The sequence below is a fragment of the Sceloporus occidentalis genome, unplaced genomic scaffold (assembly GCF_023333645.1).
Source record: "Sceloporus occidentalis isolate IW3139 unplaced genomic scaffold, rSceOcc1.0.p SCAF_1, whole genome shotgun sequence".
In the NCBI taxonomy this organism is placed as follows: domain Eukaryota; kingdom Metazoa; phylum Chordata; class Lepidosauria; order Squamata; family Phrynosomatidae; genus Sceloporus; species Sceloporus occidentalis.
The window spans coordinates 23,525,855-23,547,067 of NW_028316981.1; the positions used below are offsets into that span (position 1 = coordinate 23,525,855).

Here is a 21,213-nt window from a genome sequence, read left to right on the forward strand (position 1 = left end):
AGAAAAATCCTGATCTAGAGCATCCCCAAAAGGGAGGTTTCCTGTCTCTGCTTGAAAATAATCTGTCCCAGAGGAAAAGTAGAAAACCAGAAAAAATTAAGTCTGTATCCAATCCCAAATTTGCCAAATGGCTTGTTCCAGACGGCCCCCCTCCATATGTACCTGGCAAACAAAAGGGAAGAGCTCCTTGCTGATGTGAAGACCATCTAGCCCAAGTGGGAAGACAGACGCCTGTGCCAGGGCGCAACCCACAGCTGTCATATTGTTGAGGTATGGCTGTGAGTTCTGGATGTATCTGTGAAAGGATGAAAGGTATCAGAGATTCACCAAGGTGATGTGGGAAGTTGGCAGGGGGGAGTTGTATCTCAAAAGGTCCAGACCAAGCTGTCATCTATTCCTAAGCCACTGGGTACAAAAGAATGAGGTCTCCTGTCTAAAACCCATCCTGTAGTTCAAGTGCTATGGTGAGGTCAAGATGAAGAAGAAAAGCTGCTCTCATGCAGTCAGTGAAGTAAACAGAGAAGGCTAGTCCAGCTCTTTCACAGAGCCTGGAAAGGTTACTTTCTTGGATGACAGCCCCTAGAAACTTCCAGCCAGCAGGGCCACTGGCCATGTTAGCTGCTGTGGATGTGGGGATTCAGGCTGTTGTACTCCATACGAACCTGCCAGAGCTTTAAAATCATCAAGGCATGGCTTTCTCTTGGTCCTATCACCATCACAGACTCATTTGGTGAGGAAAGGAGAGAGAGCCTTCTCTGGAACTCCCTTCCATGGGAGGCTAAGCTGACCCTCTTCCTGCTTTCCTTTCACTGGCAGGCAAAGACATTTTTGTTCAAGCAGGCTTTTAATATGTAATCACTCTCAGGGAGGCTTCTTATTGGGGTGTGTGCTGTGTTTATATTTTTAACATTTGTATTTTTTGAAGTAATTTTACATTGTTTTTATTAAATAAAATGTAATTGTATTGATAAGTTTTAGACCAATTTTATCTGTGAGCCACCTTGAGGTCCCACAATAAATGGGTAAATAAATAAATAAGTTCATAATCTTCTGGGTAGGATGATAGGTGCTAGAAGTTAGCATTATAGTAGACAAGGGGGCAGGTGGGAAGCAGGATAAGTATCCCACACCATTTTTAGACTGACTGGCACCGGCTATACTGGATTTCCAATCAAAAACATTCCCAACCCAACCAAGAGATATCAGAAAATGAACGTGAGACCTTCTTGCATGTAAACCATATATCTGCCACTCAGCTACAGCCCTCTGAGCATCACCTACCTGACATGCCCATTGTAGATGTTGAAGGCCAGACAGATGATGGCCAATAAAATACCTATGCTGGATAGCACCGAAACGGAAATGTAGAGCTTCTGGGAGAGGTACCGGAAGGTAGTGATGATCTTGGTGTAGTCAGCTGGTGGGGAACCCCCTGCAAGATATGGGGGGATTGAGAGAAAAAATGATGGCAGGCTATTTACCACATATTCTTTTCTACCAGTTAGACTGGAAATATTACATTTATAACTTTTCTTTACCTGCTCCCTCTGTCATCCTATAAGGCTCAAGACTTATAGGATCTATGATGTCCACTTTGAGCCACTGAGGCCACCACATATATGGTTTATTTGTTTACTAGATTTATATCCTGCTTCGCTCCCAAGATGGGATTTAAGGCAATTTTTTTGTGTGGCCATCAACCTGAATAGTTCAACACTTTTGTGGTTTACCATTCCTTCTTGATCTAATTTGTTTTTGTTGTTAACACTCCTCAAGTCAACCTCAACTCATGGTGACTCTATGGATAAGACAATTCCGAGCCCCTCTGTTCTCCACTGTTCTCCTTAGGATCCTGCAAATTCATATCCATGATCTCCTTAATAGAGTGCAATCATCTAATACACAATCTTCCTCTCTTTCTACTTCCCTCCACCTTCCCTAGCTTTACTGTCTTTTCAAAGGAGCCAAGCTTTCTCATGATGTGGCTGAGGCACGATAGCCTCAGTTTGATCTTCTTGGCTTCCATGGAGACTTCAGACTTGATCTGTTCAAGGATCCATTTGTTTGTCTTTTTGGCTGTCCAAAGTATTCTTAGCACTCTTTTCCAGCAATAGAATTCAAATTAATTGATTTTATTCTTATTCTAATCTAATACATGCCTCAAATATTTTCCAAGGTGAATGGGGTTGCTGTTCTGCTCTTGCCATACAACAGTGGAGCTATTATATTCATATAACTTTCAACCACCATACCTACAAACGAGTGGCCTTTTTGCCATATCAAGAATGGAAACTTCACACACAAAACTGAAGCAGATCTCTAACATTCTTTATGTGTGGCATCCTTTACTAACCCTTTGCTTTCTTTGTACTCTGTTCCTCTCAATATCACTAAGAAACATTCTATTGATTGCTTTGATAATATAATTTCACAGGTAAGCCACTGTCCAAATAAGAACCAGGCTGGATCAGACCATAGTTCAACATTTTCTGCACACAACATCCAATCAGTTACCTATGGGAAGTCTTCCAGCAGGATATGAGTGCAACTCCATTTTCTGCCTTGTGTTTCCCAGCAAGTGACATACAGAAGTATACACTACTGCTTCTGATACTACATGTGATATACAGCCCACTTGACTAATGGTCACTGAAAGGCTGACTCTCAGTGAATTTGTCCAATCCCTTTTAAAAACCATCCAGATCAGAAGCCAATATTATATCCTATGACAGTGAATTCAACAATTATGCTATGCACTGGGTGACAAAGGACTTCCTCTGTCACCAACCAATTAGTATGTCTTCAACCACCAACTGAAGATCAGGGATAGGAAAGCTCTGAGTTCATGGGTCGATTTTGCTGCCCCCCTGGACCTGCTGCAGGGCACTTCCCCTCAAAAAAAAAAAAAAAAAAAAAAAAAAAAAAAAAAAAAAGAGGCCTTGCCTGGACCAGATCCCAGGACCCTTCACATTAAAAGTAAAATTCACATTATTGGATCAATAAGCCCTTCATGATTTATGAGATGAGCAAGTGCTACTATTGCTACTTCTTGTACTGACAAACAGTCTAGATTCATTATGAGTTGTAACAAATGGATTCTAATTTGCATATTTTCCCCTCAACAGGAGCCCCGTCAGTCTCTTACCGATCCATTTTTCATTGCCATACCAGGAGAGGTTATCCTTGGTGCTGTCATAATACCCAATCTTCTTATAGATGCCCTCTGTTGATAGAGAAAGTCATTTCAGACAGTGGATTCAAAGAATGGATTGTGTGGGGAGATGGAATGAATTATTGGAACAATAGTGGGTAAAGCTGGTTCTGGATGTTCTGGCAAATCTCCGAATATCAACTCCCAATTATTTAACAATGGCAGAAACAAAAGCACAGTGGGCCTTTGGTAACCACTGGAATTTGATTCCAGAACCCCAAAACCTGTAGATGCCCAAGTTCCATCATATATGATGGCATAGTAAAATGGTGTGCCTTATATAAAATGGCAAAATTTAAGTTTGCTTTTTGGAATTTATTTTTTAAAATATTTTCAAGCTGTGGATGGTTGAATCTTTGGATGCAGAATCTGTGGAACAGTATTCTCATCCCTACCCAACACTATATTGTTGAAATTAAGGTAGCTTGGAGAAAACAGTGCTTGATTTTGTTGCGGAAGGACTATAAGCTGCACTCACCTAAGGTGCTCATAACCATTTTCTGTGAAATAATTCTTTAATTCTAAGTGTATCTTTTTTTTAACCAGCCCTAGGTATTAGATCTTAGGGTTCTAGTTTAAAAAATAAAGACTGTGCAAGACTGAAGTTGCCCACTTGTCTATTTTCTTGTTGCAGTTATTTGTTGTCACATTGGCTTTGATTTATAGCAAAACTATAAATGAGAGACTTCCAAGAACCCTCAGTTCTTAACAGTCCTGAAGTCCTGTAAACTCAGGGCTGTGGTTTGTAGGTGATGCTGACATTACAGGGAGGATGGAAATGAGTATCTTCCATGCCTTACAATAATCCCATGTATAGCATGGCAATCGTTGTTAAGTGCCATCAAGTCAGCTTCAACTTATGGCAAACCTATTAATGAGACCCCTATAAGCCCCTTTCATTAACAATCCTGCTGATGCTTCAGTGTGCAGAGTTGACTCTCCCTTATCTGGGATCAGAAGTGTTTTGGATTTCAGAGTTTTTTGGATTTTGGAATATTTGCATATGCATAATGAGATATCTTGGAGATGGGATCCCAGTCTAAACATGCTTTTATGTTTGGTATACATCTTAGACACATAGCCTAAAGATAATTTTATACACAGTATATTGAATAATTTTGTGCACAAAACAAAGTTTGTGCACATTGAACCATTAGAGAGCAAAGATGCCATTGTCCCAGCCACACATGTAGATAATTTAGGATTTTGGAGTATTTTGGATTTCAGAATTCTGAACAAGGGAGACTCAAACTGTACTGCCTTCCACGGTACCAACTGTTGTCTTTCCAAAATGTATCATTTTATGATGTATTCAAACAAAAAGGACTTCAATTCACAAAAAGGACTTCACTTATTATTTTGGCAGTCAGGTTTGATATGCTCTTAGACCCATGTATTTGTCTTTTAGATTCTCCTCCAGCAAGACATTTCAAATGAACCAAATTTCTTCCTGTCACTTTTCTTCACTGTCAGCTTTTGCAACCATACATGAAAATTGGAAATACTGTAGCATGGATGATCCTGATTTTGATATTCAACAAGTTCAACAATAATAAATTTGGCCTGCAGTAATGGTTATAGGGAGGGGGTTAAGAATAACTATACATCAGGAACAGGTAATTTTTTTAGGGTCCTGGGGAAATGTCCTACTGAAACCAGAACTGGCCAATTATTTTTTACTCCACCAATTCCAACAAGGCACATGTGGGCTGTTCATTCTGGTTTCAAAGTGAATCACACTTCCTGGAACATTATTTTCTTTCTTCAGGGGTTACAAGGCCTCTGGGTTCTTATGGGAGTGGGAGCACATATAAATGTGTTCTACCTGTTATAATGCTATAAATGGTACAGCATGGTTAGGGCACACCATAGTCTCAAAGAATAAAACAGCATCAATCCAATCACAGCACTACAGAGTGCCATGCACAATATGAACCACCCTGTGCTAAAGTGAATAGCAAGAATAGCAGCAAAATGGGGGCAGAAAGGGGAAAACAAATGAACAAACAACTTCAAACAAACTATGCTGGCACATTCAACAAAACAGTGACTCTTGCTCACCCTGAAGTTGCTCAATGAGTGTCCAGGCCATACGAGAGCCACTGGCATCAAAAACTACATGGCCCTGAGGAGAAAAGGGAGAGTGTATTAATACAGGAGCAACAAAATTTATCTACACTGGTAGGCACTAAGTCTTGGACCTCCACTGTCCCCTTCTGGTAATAGATCAGAAGTGAGAAGGTTGTGGTCAATCTGACTGAATCCTCTACAGATATAATCTACTCTAGTAGCATTTCCTGCCCTTGAGAGACTGCAATAATGAACACATTTTGAGCCTGAGTCTCTGTTCTGGGGTAGACACAAGGACTGTGAAAATCTCACCTTTCCTTTTAAGAAATACCCCAAAACAAAAGCCAGTAGTTCAAGGATATAGCCATCAGTGTTATGAAGGCAAGTCTGAACATATACAGGAACCCTCAGTCAAAAACTCCTGTATTCACATCCATACATCATCCATCACTTTATTTATATCCCTGCCTTTCTTCCACGCTGGGAGTCAAAGCAGCTTAGGGAGACTCGATTCAAGCTTGTATTTTTCTGAGGTTTCTAAAATGAGTATCCAGCTTGTTGGGGGCAATTAGTTTACACATTTTAAACCACTTATGAGTGCTTAAATGCACTGATAAGCAGTATAGAAATGTACTTGCTATTGCTGTCTCCACTGTAGAAACAATGCCATTTAACACTTCTCTCCAGCCTATGGAATCCTGGGATTTGTAGTTCTACAAGGTCTTTAGCCTTCTCTGGAGCCCTGGTGGCACAGTGGTTAAATGCCAGTATTGCAGCCACAATGTTGTGAGTTTGATCCTAGGGCTCTGGCTTCCATCCTTTCGTAGGTCAGTAAAATGATTACCCAGCTTGTTGGGGGCAATTGGCTTACACATTGTAAACCGCTTAGAAAATGCTGACTTTACTATGAAGTGGTATAGAAATGTAAATGCTATTGCTATTTTCTTAGCCTTCTCTGCCAAAGAGTGCTGGTGCAGGATTCTATAGGATGGAGCTATGACACTTAAAGTGTTGTGAAACAGTGTAGATGCACCCAGAATCACAGGCAGAAGAAGCTGGGTTTTTGTACTCAGCCTGGATCTCTCATTGTTTGTTCTTCTCCATATACTCTGTGCTAGTACAGTATTTGATAACCACTTCATAGAATCATAGCGTTGGAAGAAACCACAAGGGCCATCCAGTCCAACCTCCTGCCATGCAGGAAGACACAATCAATTTCTTTTTTCCTGCTTCAGCAGTTCTTCTTGAAAGCCCATTTGAAATTGCCTGCAAAATTACAAAAGTAGGCTTGGAATGGGAATGCAAATTCATCCACTTTAAGCAAAAATAGGCATATTTTGCAACCTTATGATTATGTATATTGTGCAGCTCTAGGCTCTATAGAACAGATTATTAACAGACCTGCTGTAGACTATGGGCATTCTGTATCCATCCAACTCGTGCGCTCAGGAGATTAGATGTAGAGAGCCACTCACCGAGATGCCTTCAAAAGCTGAAGAGTTGAGTGCCCGGTAGATCTCATCTGTAATAGTCCGGTTATTGTAATTGAAGTCTTCAAGGCGCAGTCCCTTTTTCACCAGTTCAGTTGAGGTCTTGTTAAGTGCAAGAGCCAGTGCCCAGATGGCATCATAAGCCAGTGGGGCCTCCTGGAAACCACCTGTTTCTTCTGGAGATTTTTCTACACGTTTTGTCAGCTTATCAATGAACTCTTGTGATGTCTGAAGGCAGCATGAGAGAGGTTAAAATTACCTTCACTATACATAAATTACTGGTAAGATTGGTAGAGAAGTTATTCCCTTTCATCACTGTTTTTACAAATCAGAATTTTATTTTATTGCATTTTTTAAAGAGTCAAGGTAACATTCGTAAGAGACAAACAAAAGGACATGAAAACTTTACAGTACAGTTCAGAGAATAAGACTGTCCTTGAGATTCGTTGTGTTTGTTACATAACAGAATGCAAAGGAACCGATGTTGAAATTTTTAAAATGGGAGAAAGAGCAGCAATATAAAATTCCTTCAGAAGTGCAGTCTTTGTTGTTTACAAAATGTGTGTGGGTGTCTCTATTTTCACTTAAGCCTGAATATTTTAAATATTATTAATTAAAATATTTATATACCAAAATGTTCAAAGCCTGATAGAAAATGTGTTTCTTGCACTTTTCTCAAAACAGATTTTATTGTGAATTTAATTGTTCTAAATCAATTTTTAAAGTGAATTGTATTTAATGTTTTTTAATTTTTTTTGCATTTCAGACTGTTTTAACGCAGGGGGTAGTGGTTTGAGCACTGGACTACAACTCTGGAGAGCAGGGTTTGATTTACTGCCCAACCATGAAACTCATTGGGTGACCTTGGCAAATCACTCTCTCTCAGCTTCAGAGGCAATGGCAAACCTCTTCTGAACAAATCTTGCCAAGAAAATGCAGAGACCAGTGAACCGTGGTCTCCAGAATCACAATCCAACATTCAAATCACTACACCACACTGACTTTCAGCAAAGATGCCGCAGGCACTCGAACACTGCACCAAGCAGGATTTTGTAGGCAGGTACAAAACAATTTGAAGCATGAACCTTTTCACAGGTAAAAATAACCATGTAATAAAGGTGGTAATTTTTACCAAGTGTAGCTAATTTTGAATTATATACAATGGATATTTAGCTACCATTAGATCCAACAATACAGTTACAAAATATTGTTTCTTGAGAAACTGCAAGAACCTCTTAAATTGGACTCAACCACTAGGGAGCCCTGGTGGCGCAATGGTTAAATGCCAGTATTACAGCCACGAGCTTGTGAGTTCAACACCCACAGGGCTCCAAGGTGGACTCAGGCTTCTATCCTTTCATAGGGTGGTAAAATCAGTACCTAGCTTGTTGGGGGCAATTGACTTGCAGATTTTAAGTGGTATAGAAATGCAAATGCTATTGCGTTTGCTATTGCTTTAGTATACCAAGGTTCCTTTTTGCCAGTTACCAGAAAAGGCCAATTAAGTCTTTCCAAATGAGAGCTGCTTTTTAAAACATGAGTCAGTTTTTATTAATGAAATAAATGCCTTCTCTAAGGTCCATATTAAATTTCTAAAAATACTTTTAATTATATTAAAGTATCAGTAGATATAATGAATTGTCTTTTCAAAATGGGCAGCAATGCATTATAGTTGCATCTTCTTTAAAATGGGTATGTTTGTTAAACTGTATTTTTGCTAATTTTGAATGTTGGGGAAGTTCTTTTTATCAGGTTAAATTTATTTGCATATTTTGAATGATCTGAAATAAGAATAAATGTTTAATTATTCTTTTTTAAAAATATCACCTCTCAGCTCAAACTGGACCTTGCATACCTGTTAGCAGCCCAACCCAAGCTTGGGAGCATGTGACAAGTGTCTTTGAACACATGCTGAGTAAATTTCCTTTACCCTTAAGCAAATGAAAACAATTTGTGATGTGAAGAATTCCCAGCCAGTGGTGTCACTGTAAACAAGTTTACAAGTCTTGAAAAGCTTTCATTTTAAGAACTAAATACTCAGAGATATATTATCTCTTGCCCATCGTAACTCTTCCTCACCATATTGGAAATGCTGCGTGTGTTCTCCGGGTTCAGCATGACGATCTCGGTGGTGAAGTGCCCTTCCACTGCCTCTCTCATCTCCTCCTCTGTGCAGTTAATATTTGCATCCTTGATTCGGAACCAATTGTCAGCATACCAGCCAATTAGGAACCAGACATACTTCTTCCCAAATAAACGCTCCTTGTAGACCTATCCCAAGTGCCACAAAAGCGGAAAAGAGGTTTACCAATAAGTAATCAGAGCAATGCACACAGCTTGAGTATCTGCCCATTTATCCTTAGACTGGTCTTTTATCCAGCTACAAGTCTACAATTTCTAGCCTCTCATCCTTTGACCACTAGGTGGGCAATTTAGAGGTCTGGAGACTGCATCTGCTCCTGCAAGATCTTGGAGGTACAACTCTTGCCATCCCCTCAGTCTTATTAGTATTTTCTAGTCTGTTGCATCATTCAAGGATCCAGTTTATGTATAATCTCCTAGCTACTCTGTTTAGTTAACTTCCATTCATTTCATTAGTGTTATTGGAGCAACAGTGCCTGCTACCTCCATTACTTCTCTGACTGAAATGGTCTGTAACATGAACAAATGTTTGGTTATTGATTATCACCCCCAAAGCTGCTTTCATTAGAACAAGAGTGAGTGAAATTCTGGACCCAAAGCCTCCCTGAAGCTCCTAGATCTTCATCCTCTTCCAAGTCCCATTCCAACACTCTCAAAATGATATTACAGTGGCTTCTTCTTATCTATAAGGACCACTAAAGGGGCAGAATTAAAGAAACATCATGATGGTATCTTGAGCCGCTGGTATTCCCAAAGGAAAACATTGCCTCTGAGTACTCACTTCACAGAAGACTTTCCGTGCCTCCGTCTCATAAAAGAGCCCAACAATGATGCGAGCATCCTGCCGCTGTAAGGGGGGAAAAGTGAAATCAGATGACCAGAAGACATCCCTACAGAGACAAGCACCATAAAATCTTACACACAGTTGGAAGAGCATGTAGTTTATTTCACCTTCGCTAACACATTTTCATGCAATGTACATCAATATATATATACACACACCTGTATTAGCATTTGGGACAGATTTTTTTTTTTTTTTTTACTATAGCTCCCAGAATCCTTTGACCTGCATGACCAATAACCTTGTTGGCTAGGGGACTTTGGCAGTCGGCAGTTCCTTTGGCAAAAAGGAAACATTTTCAAGCTGTGAAGGTCCTGAACTCATATTTATGTACATTACTATTACTATTGAAAAGTATTACTGAAAAACAAAGTCCATAGACTTCTGTTTAATCAGGCACAGACATCTATCTGTACAGCAAACACATATACATTCTCTCTCTTCCTAGTCCCAGGAAAAGTAGATGGAGAAAAATCTGTTTTCTCTCCCACACATTCCCAAATGCATACACCTGTAGGCTTAAACTGTATGATCAAAAATGCAGTACCACCCACAACTCCAAATGCAGAATTTAAATGGTTGCTTGTCTAACCCAAAACACTAAAATATTTCTTTGGAAGGAATTTTAGCATTACCAGAGTGCCCTATGCAGAGATGTCAGCCTTGAGAGATGTCCAACAGTATCACAGGTCTTTGGGCATAGGTTTTTATTTAGCTTTGCTGTTGTGTGCCTTCAAGTCATTTCTAACTTAAGGCGACCTTAAGGCAAACCTATCACAGGTTTTTCCTCTTGAAAAGTTTCTTCAGAGGGGTTTTGCCATTGCCATCCTCTTACCAAGGAATAAATCTAATTCGGGTAACACTAGTCCTCATATGACAAGCTTTCTCTAACTTTGTGCCTTCCAGATGTCTTTGACTACAACTTCCCCAGCCATCATACTTGCCTTAGATCAGGGTTCGGCAACCTCCGGCCTGCGGGCCGGATGTGGCCTGCTGAGGCCTGCCGCCTGGCCCCTGGCTTCTGTTGCCACCGCCGCCGCAGCCGCGGCCGCCCGTCACAGTTTTTCACCGCTCTGGGCGCCGCCATTTTGGGCGGCAAAACAGCGGCGAGGTCGCGCGAGACTTCGCCGCCATTTTGGGCGAAAAAATGGCGGCGCCCATAGCGGCCTCTGGGGCTATGGGCACCGCCATTTTTTCACCCAAAATGGCGGGGAGGTCGCGCGAGACTTTGCCGCCATTTTGCCGCCCAAAATGGCGGCGCCCAGAGCGGCGAAAAGCTGTGATGGGCGGCCGCAGCGGCGGGCCTCTAGGAGGCCCGCTGCCATCTCTGGGGCCCTCCAGGAGGGCTCCGAGGGCGGCAGGGGGCCTCTGGGGGGCCCTTTGCCGTTACTGGGGCCCTCCAGGAGGGCTCCGACGGCAGCAGGGGGCCTCTGGGAGGCCCGGTGCCGTCACTGGGGCCCTCCAGGGGGCCCTCCAGCACTGGCGGCCCCCACCAGCTTTTTTGCCGGTCTCTGACGGGGCCTGGGGCCCCGTCAGGGGCCAGCAAAGATGGGGAGGCCTGGCCCCTGGAGGGTGGAAGCTCCACCCCCGGCACATGGCCCCGCCCTGGAGGGTTGAAGCTCCACCCCCGGCTTCGGCCCCCCAGTCGCCTGAGGGACAGCAACCCGGCCCCCGGCTCAAAAAGGTTGCCTACCCCTGCCCTAGATCAATAATATATTGTGCAAAGTAGTACTTTCTTTGATTTGTCCGGAACCTGCTACTAATCAGATTGGCATATAGCATAGTCAGAAGAATCTAGCTGCAAATTCTGCATGTTTGATGAAGGCAAGTGCTCAGTGACACAAACAGAGGGAGAGAAATGTTTTGCTGTGCTTTTTCTTGCAGAGCTAGTGCTGATGAATCCCTAATGTTGTTTCATTAATGATTAATAGACCATACTGTGCCTGGTTATCTGATGTTGAGATTATTAGCAGGCAAAATGCCCGTCTCTACATCCCTCCCTCTTTGGGGAGAGGAACATAATGCCTGTGTGTGCTGGCCCCATAGGGTCTGGATCCAAGGGGAATCCGTGGGGCAGTGCCTAGAAAGAGAGGCAAGTGTTTGCACTACCCTTAGGGAATTCCCACCATAAAGCTCTTATTTTTCTCCCCCAGGAATGAAGGAGGCCACTTAGACATGAAGGAGAATGCTGACGGACACTCGTAACCCTGGCCTACTCTGAAAAAAGGAGAAAGAAAAGAGGCTAAGTGCTTGCTGCTCCTAATGCTGAAAGCAGTATCTGGCTCATTCATTCGGATGGCGTCAATTCTTCCCATAGCAGAAGCTGTCAAGAGGATGGGGGTCTTCCCATCTGCCAGTTCAGGGGAGAGCAGCTGCCACCAGAACAAGCCAGACCCTGTATTTCAGTGTGGCTGCCTCTTTCTTCCGCAGAGGCTTGGCTTGAAGCAGGTGTGTTGTGGAAGCTCCTGCAGATCTTTCCTGGCTAGAATGACTAGACAGGAAAGACTAGGTAGGTACTGAAATTGGACTGTCTATCCAGTGCTGCTTGTAGCTTCACTCCTTTTTCTAGAACAGGGATTGGCAACTGTGCAGAGAACTTCATATGGCCCAAGTGATGCAAAGTCACTTCCAGTCACCATTTTGGCTGATTTTGGGACAATTTTTAAAGATTTATTTTGGACTATGGGGAGGTTAAGGGGGCTTTGGAAGGTAAGGTGAAGCAAACCACAGTGGTTTGGACACAATTTAGGTTGTTTACAGACAAAAAATAGCCTAAAATCAGTCTGTTTGTTAAAAAAAAAAACATTTTTACTCTTGAGGCTTGGGGGGGGGGGGGGCGGCTCCTGGAGGACTTCATGGGCCAGGATCTAGGAGTCCCAAGGTCCATGTGGGTTTGGGGGGTGCACATTGTTTAGACTGGCAGCAGTAGGGAAATGGATGATCCCTCATTAAGAAAGCTACCCTAGGCACATGTAACTGTGGACACATGTCCATCCGTTTGCTATCCTTACATCTTTATAGGCCACCTTTCCAGACAAAGCCCATTCAAGACAACAGATAACAATAGAAAACACAGAATGGCAATAATATGATTCTATTCAGCCTTTAGAATCCACACAGTCCAAAGATAAATAATACGTTAAAATATGGCTCCAGCAGCATGAAACCATTTTCACAAGCCACAGCAAATAAAACGAGCAGCGTGTCCAATGAAATCACACAAATCACTTGCAACAGATAGGCCTTCAAAGCCTTTCTGAACTGCAGGGGTGCTTCCAGGCAAATCGTTTGCTATACAATCTGACTGCCTTATTCAAAGAAATTTACAGGAGGTACAGAGGATGGCATTTTCAATTTGAAGCCCTTCCTGTGTTTTCCTACCACTTATTCTGTCTTTTATTCCTCACCATAAAATAATCAATAAAGAAAGGTTGGGGATGGTGGTCAGATCAGGTGCACAATACCTTTTGAGTGTCAGTGGTATAGGAGCCACCCATCTGGAAATACTCAAGGAATGAAAGAGCCAGCTACTCATCCCATGGAAGAGAGTTGAACTGGTTAGGGGCCATACTGAAAAAGCCCTGCCCACAGTCTCCATGAATCCAACTGACTAAGGCAAGCAAACAAATGGGGCTCTGATTCAAATCTCAAGACATGAGCATGGGTAGTCAGGGACAAGAGCAGCTCAGATGGGGTTTGCCTTTGCCTCCCTTTGAGCCTGAGAGAGTGTGGCTTGCCTAAGGTTATCCAGTGAGTTTCCATGGCTGAGTGGGGATTTGAATCCACTACACAATGCTGGTTCTCTTGTGTTAATTTGTAATATGTATAATAATAATAATAATAATAATAATAAGTAGTAGTAGTAGTAGTACAGTAGTAATATGTGCCTTACACATATTGTGTGGCAGCATTGCTAGCATCGCTCCCAACGTCATATGGCTCCCTGGCCCAGTATTAAAACACTGCATGTGGAACTCTCCAGAGAGGACGCCTTGTATGTAGGATTTCACACACCTTGTACCACTGCACTTTTGGGTTGCAAGGAAGACTATATACATAGGCCTCCTTATGCAAACATTCAGGTTCAGTGGTAAGTTGATTTGTATTTTATTGCATTTGCTTGTGTATTTCTGTCCGCATAATTCATTTTAGAATTGTACTGTATTGCTTTTATAGTTGTGTTGCTCCTTCCTCCCCCCCTCCTTTCTCTCTGTATGTGCATATATAGATATATAGATACATAGGCTGCAGCACTGATAGGGCTGGATGTCTTTTGATGTTTCGCTTGTGAAGCATCATGTACACTGATGGTACTATATAAAATGATGATGATGATAATATCAGGGGAGGGTCAGTGGTACAACCCTTCTTCTCCTTCTGTGTGAGAAGCCCTTTTTATGCAAATAGTTCGTTAAGGAGCTATAGGTCTGTACATATTTGGAGAAGTGGACTACGTAGAAACCGACATGTACATAGACATTTGTTATTGTTAACTGCTGTCAAGCTGACTTTGACTTATGGCAAACGTATGAATGAGAGACCTCCAAGACAGGAACCATCCTGCTCAGGTTCCGCAGACTCAGGTTCAACAGACTCAGGTTTCCTTGATTAAGTCCATCCATCTGTAATGCAGTCTTCCTCTTTTCCTATTGACTTCTACCTTACCAAGCATTATTACACAGGTCAATAAATAGACCCAAGCACCTTACTTTGCATCAAAGACTTGCAGTACCCCCCTCAGCAACACTTCACTGACATATCCTTAAAAGACTAAATTCTGAACTTAGCCATCAAGATTGTAACAGCTTAAGTTATAGCAGTTAAATATAAGTCTCCAAAGTTTCCAAAATCTGGGTTGGGCAATGTGTGTTCCTTCATATGGTAACTTCAGCATCCATCACCTCTCCCCAGGGCAGCCAAAAGTGGGGGAATGATGGGAACTGCAGCCCAACAACATGGGGTGCCTAACCCTGCTCTAAATGAATAGCCCACCTCACATCCATTTCTAAGGGAACAAACTGCATACTGCTATGTTTATCAGCCTGCCTAGCCTTTGCATGTGTAGAATTATCCATTTTTTTCTGCTCCAGATACTGGACATCTGTTGGCTAGGATAAGCACAAATTAGAACTGTCTCAACCCTCACTTCCATGACTCTTTCTCTGCAAAGGAGGTTATACCTTCACATCACTATCACAGACAGGTTTCCTATGAAAATATATGCCAAGTTTTCATATGAATTTTCTAGTCTGAAGTTAGCAGAAAGTTTGACCTCTGGATTCCATCCCTGCATTTTCTGCCACAAAGGCAAAGACAGACTTTGCTGTCTAACTCAAAAACTGCTTTGAACTGTGAACTTCTGTAGCCAAGAAGGCTTTAAACTCCCTCCCAAGAACATCAACTATGGCAAGGATGGAGACAAGAAGAAAATCAACACATTTGAAATATAATAGAGGAGGAGAGTTCTACAGATACCATTGACTGAGAAAAAGATGAATCAGTCCAAGAGTAAATCAAGCTTGTATTTCACTAGAGGCCAAGATGGCTAATGAGGCTGTCATACTTTGGACATTTCATAACATGATGTGACTCATTGGAAAAGATGATCATGCTTAGTAGAATGGGAAGCAATAGGAAAAGAGGAAGACCATATTACAGATGGATTCTTTCAATCAAGGAAACCACAGCCCTTAGCAAGACCTTAGCAGGGCTGTTGAAAACCAGGATTTTTGGAGGGTCTTTTACTCATAGATCATCATAAGTCGAAGCTGACTTGAAGGCAAACAGCAGAAACAACAGCAACAACATGGGGAATGTGTGGGCCTGCAGATATTCTTGGACTGTAATTCCTATCAGCCCCATCTCGCCCAGACAACAATTGGAGGGCTGCACACTCCTCATCCATGACATACATCAAGTATATGAAACTAAAGCCATTTTGTCCCTTTTGTTTCCTTCATTAAAATTCTCTTCTAGATTAAGTAAACCCACATGTTCTAATCTTGTGCGCAGGCATGTGTATACAGGGGAAAGGAATACTAACTAATCTTATCTCACCCCTTATCTTGCCTGGATCTTCCCAGCCAAATTACTAAGGATGCATACAATAATCCTCTAGGGGGCTTGAGCCGTTTGAGATTAGAAGTCGGCAGAGTATCACTTGGTATCCCCATTAGATCTATCATTTGAAAGACCCACCCCTCTGGCATCATATACAATCTGTTCCTTTTTCCAAGTAACCCCAGGAGTGCCATGATAAAGAGTGGGTAAGGATTCTTTTTACCCCAGATTCTGTAGCAAAAGAAGAGTAAATATTCACATTATCCCAGTGAAGCTGGTACTGAGATGTAGTGGGTAGGGGTAAGGATGTAGAGTGTGACGTTGTTTCATAAATTTAATACAGGTGGGGAAGGACTGAGTATGTATTTCACAAGCAAAAGGTCACTGATTCAGTCCCTTGCATGTCCAGGTGGTGGGCAAGACCTCAGCTGGAGACTGTTGTAGAGCTGTGGTCAGAATATTAAATGCATTTATTTTATTATTCATTAAGATATTTATATCCTGCTCTATATCAGAAGATCTCAGAGCAAAGTACATATAAAGTCAATTTAAATGATTTCAAAACATTGACAGTTAGAGATAATTTAACAACCCAAAAGGAAATTCATTTTAAACAAGTCAAAAACATATTGGGTGAGATGGACAGAGAAGCCCTATTCAGGCAATCACAAGAACGGTTAAAATCAATAGGCAAGGAGGGAAGTGTACTAGCCCACCACTCTATGTATGCTGTCCTCAAGCAAAAAGCACCAGTCTCAAGAGGAGAGCCTCTGTGATGTGTGGAAGCTCTCCAGGCAACTGTGAACTCTGGAAAATCAGAATGTCCAAGTGTGTAAAGATGCTCCATTGGACACTTTCCTCTACCATGGGGCAGAAAGAGCAGGGCTAAGCACAGTCTTCCTTTGTGTGTGTTGATTTTAACTCTTTTTTAATGAATGCCTGAACTAGGCTGTGGTCTAATAAGGTATCAGACAGCTTTTATATAACAGAGAAAGCAGGAAGCACAAGAAAACATTTTAGTATTCTTGCTTCTAAACATGACACACAGGCAGTGCAACTCTGAGGGAGTCCTTGGTGGCTTCTGGAGATGGGTCACATGGGAGAAGGAAGACTCTAAGGTGGATTGAATTTAAAATCTCCCAGGCAGGATATGCACCCCTCTGCCACCCACACTGCCACACACTTTGATCACCTTGAGATTCTTGACAGGCACAGCAGGATCGGAGAAGAAGCTTTGGCGGAAGGTGATCTCAATGTCAGCCTCTTTGACACGCTCCTCCAGGTCATCCAAAGTCTGTGGGAATACAGAAGGAGACAGTGTGGCATCAAAGAAAAGGATTAAGGGCAATGGTTTAGTTGAGGGCCAACACTAAAGTAGGGGAATTCACAGTTAAGGGTTACCATTAACAACAATGAACCAGAAATGTGAGTATTCTACAACAGGAGAGGGCAACTGAAGACGGGGCAGGGGTCATTTTTCCTGCCTGCACTGGCTTGGCATGCCATATGAGCACATTTCAACATGGCCAAAGTACAGTAATGCAATGTCACTTCCAGTTTCCATTTGGCCTATTTTGGCCATTTTTTCTGTTTTGGGGAGGTGGGGGGGTGTTCAGGGGACAAGATTCTTGCCTTTTTACATGGTTTTGAGAGATTTGGCATGGTTTGGGGGCAATGAATTGTTGCAAAATCAGCCTGAAAAAAAACCTTTAAATTTTTTTATGGAAGGATCTTAGGCCTTTGAGGGGCTTCTGGACGGGTCTCATGAGATACACTTAGGGGACCCTTGAGCTGTACACTTTGACAACCTGTTTTACAATCTCACAACAAAAGCACAACACAGCTTCCTGTGAATCACAGCCCCCCCCTCCCATTTTCTAAAGTTTCTAGACCCTATGTTTAATGGGGAAGGTTTAATTAAATTCTTCTTGGAAGAGGACTCTTTTACTGCATTAGGTCTTCCCATAGCAATGAAAGCAAAGCAACCCTAATTTCAAAGAGTGAATTTTAGCATAAAGAGTGGCCTAATGCATGAGAAGATAAATTCTGTGCTCTGTCTGCCACTTTATTTTGAATAATTTGAATTAGTTTTAAGAATGCTTCCTCTCACCCCCTCAAAAAGCCCAAATAATTTAACAGGTAGTTTGCGCCTTAAGGGTGCAGAATGCTGTATTGGAAGTGTTTTAAAAATAATAACTGAGATTCCCAAGATTCTACAGGAACCATGAAATGTTCCCATTAAGAGCCTCACTTAAATTGTCAGCACAACTGTGTTCTTGCAAATTTTCTAAATAGCTCTGGACAAGGCCGAGGAGTAGACAAAGGGCTAAGAACAGATTTCAGCTGAAGAAGAATTGTTCAGTCCAGAGGGAGCCAGTGGAAATGTACCACAATGAGACATTGAGGGCTTCAGCCATTTGCCTATTACAGTTTTGCACAAAAATAGCTTCATTTGTTTAACATTAGCATAAATGTGATGGACATTGGAAAACAGCTGGTAGAAATGCTCCACTTCTTTCATGGTGCCTTTGTGTGATTTTCTTCATCTGAAACTAGAAGTGGTAATTCTTCTTAGGACGTCTTGGAGAGAGCCCGCATTCATTTGAGATTTTAGATGACATTTATTAAGATTCAGTAGGAAAAAAGGGACCCAGAAATATATTTTCTGTCAAAGAGGGAGCAGATTAGAGGCATACTAAAGAGATCCTTGCCTCTCTTCTTTTCCCTTCTTCCTTTTCTCTTTTTAACTTCTCATCTCATAGCCCATCCCATCCCACTCTTCTCTCCTCATGGCTAACTTGCCTTTAGATGTATCCATACTGCAGTAATAATGTAGTTTTATACTATTTTAACTGGCATGGTTCCATACTGTGGAATCCTGGGATTTGTTGTTTGGTGAGCTATTCAGACTGGTCTGTCAGAGAGCTCTGGTGCCTCACTAAACTACAAATCCCAGGATTCCACAGTATGGAACCATGCCAGTTAAAGTGGTGTCAAACTGCTTTATTTCTGCTGTGTATATATTCGATGTTAAGTTTCTTAGGGGAAGGACTTGTCTTCTCCCTTTATATTGATTTGCATATAAAATTGGTAGCCTGCATAATAATCAATAACAATTGTTTGCATTTTTGAAGTAGAATGTTTTCAGCTATATCCTAGTTATGATAACAACTGGATATTTATTTTGAAAGAAAAAAGAAATCTCCATGTTCTAATAAAGATCCTTAAGCTTAAAATTCATGGACATCCCATGGATTTTAAGAAGTACACCTTAAGATTGTGAGCTCATTCAAGAGATGGGATGTTGGTGCTATGAGAGAGGTACATTTTGATATCTGACTAAAGTCTGGAAATTTACAAGATCAACTCAGGTAGACAAGTAACTCCTTCAAATCATGTAGTATCATATACTCGGAAACTCAAATCTGCTAATCAAAAAGGTGTATGCAAATAGAGCCAATTAGCATTCATAATATATTCAGTGAAATAGTGTTGGTTTGACACAAATTTGGAACATTCTGGTATGGATTCAGCAATTGGCTCTGACTCAGAAGAAAGGGGACAGGAGTAATGTTTAGGGACGTGACAAGGAAATAGAGCAAAGGTACACAGGTAACTCCTTTCTTGTATACTAGAAGCTCTTCGAAGGATAAGTCTATGAAAGCTCATGCTACCAACTTTTTTCTTTCAGTTAGTCTCAAAGATGCTACAAGATGCCTTTGCATAGAAACTTCTCTAAGGTCCTCTTCTTCTCTCTGACTTCAGAGATGTCACTTGCCTTCTTTTGAAATCACAAGGACTAGCTACTTAACCTGAGGTGTTGTTTCTGCCTTTTTTGACACAGTAAGTGTTGAGATGCTCTGGAAGTTGAAGACTGCTATTTACTGTTGTGAGCTGCTCCTTTAATTTAGAAAATGGTCTAAGGACTTCAGCTAAAGGATTATGAAAACACTCTCCAAAATGGAGTGGAAACATTACTGTTTATTAGTGACAAGCAGAATGCTAGTCATGCTGGGATTTTTGTACAAGTTGGGCTAGTATATTTCAAAGAATACAGAACATGCTGGAGGTGTCTCTCGGTATGGCAGTCACAGTTTTAAGGATGGGGGAAGGTTTTGTCTTCACTGCAATGCAACCATGTCTCCAAGGAATATATGTTACTTTGTCTCATAGGAAAGAACAGCAACCATGCATATATACAGGGAAAAACAAAATCAAGACATGCACTTAAGGACAGTATAGCTGTCAGGACTAAATCTTCTCTTTCTCCTGGCAACTCCACTATCTGTGAAAAGGGGCGTGTTTAACCTCCTCTGTATTGAGAAGGACAATGATTGAGCACATGCTTTGCATACAGAAGATCCCAGCTTCAATCTCTAGCATCTCTAGTTCAAAAGAACAAATGATGGGAGAAAATCTCTGCTTGAGAACCCCCAGGCCAGGGGCCAAACAGAATAAGCCTTAAGGGACAGTCCAATGGTGGCAATCATGCAGTCAATCAAATGTTCATGGACTGCAAGTCACAGCATAACTTAGCCAGCATAACCAATACTGAGAAATGATGGGAGTTGTAGTTCATCAACGCTCCTGGTTGCCACTCCTAGGATAGATGATCCAACAGTCTGGCTCAGCATAAGGTAGATTTATATATTCTCCTGGTTACATATTGTAGCCCATCATTCTGGTCCTCATGGGAACCTGGGTCGATCAGCCCTGTTCTGGGGTTAGTGCTTGAACTGATGAAATACAGGGGATTGATTTTTATAAATTTAAATTGCAAGAACAATTCCTTAGTCTTGTTGGCCATACAAGGGACTGACTAGGACTGTCACTGTGAAGGAATGCTGGGGTCTGTTCTCTGAGACCTGCTGGAAGTAACAGAATGGCTGAAATTGGTAGTGGCTTGGTGGCTTTTTAGGGTCAGGGATCCATACCGAGGTGAACACCTCTGTAGTCTGCTGTATGGTGGCAATCTTCTTCCACCCCCACTTCTTAAAGAGTTGCACACGGGTGGGGTTGTGCAGCGTGGCAGACGGGTGTGTGCGGAAGAAAGTGGGGAAACGCTGACGGTTGGATAGTGCTGGAGAGCTGGAGCCATAGGATAGCTGAAAGGAAGCAGAAGACGGAGGCATGGCTAAGCAAGAAAAAGGCTGAGAGGCCAAAGTTGACCTCACCTAATTGTGGGGTCAAGATTTTCCATCTATCCCACACTCAATCTCATTTCATACAGGCATACAAAATTGAATCTGTGCCAGAGCTTGGGAAATCCCAGAATCCTCCTGCCCAAGTTATAATCAAAACATGAACTTTTCCAAACTCTATGACACCAAAGGCTTTCTCATCCTACCTTCTGTATAAGACCCTGCTTCAACTTTGTCCCCAACTGCCTTCTAGAGATG

At 41.9% G+C, this 21,213-nt stretch overlaps 1 protein-coding gene across 6 annotated transcripts in view; it reads right to left on the reverse strand.

Moving 5' to 3' along the window:
• LOC149321201 (gamma-aminobutyric acid type B receptor subunit 1-like) overlaps window positions 1-21,213 on the reverse strand; it is a 204,411-nt gene that overhangs the window by 26,557 nt on the left and 156,641 nt on the right. For all 6 annotated transcript variants that reach the window (XM_089516581.1, XM_089516590.1, XM_089516554.1 and 3 more), the window contains 9 exons: window positions 20,749-20,919; window positions 17,007-17,108; window positions 9,695-9,760; window positions 8,851-9,042; window positions 6,757-6,999; window positions 5,273-5,336; window positions 3,146-3,223; window positions 1,282-1,432; window positions 163-295 (listed from right to left, as the gene is read on the reverse strand). In XM_089516581.1, coding sequence (XP_089372707.1) covers window positions 163-295; window positions 1,282-1,432; window positions 3,146-3,223; window positions 5,273-5,336; window positions 6,757-6,999; window positions 8,851-9,042; window positions 9,695-9,760; window positions 17,007-17,108; window positions 20,749-20,919 — 1,200 coding nt within the window. The remainder of the gene's footprint in view (window positions 1-162; window positions 296-1,281; window positions 1,433-3,145; window positions 3,224-5,272; window positions 5,337-6,756; window positions 7,000-8,850; window positions 9,043-9,694; window positions 9,761-17,006; window positions 17,109-20,748; window positions 20,920-21,213) is intronic.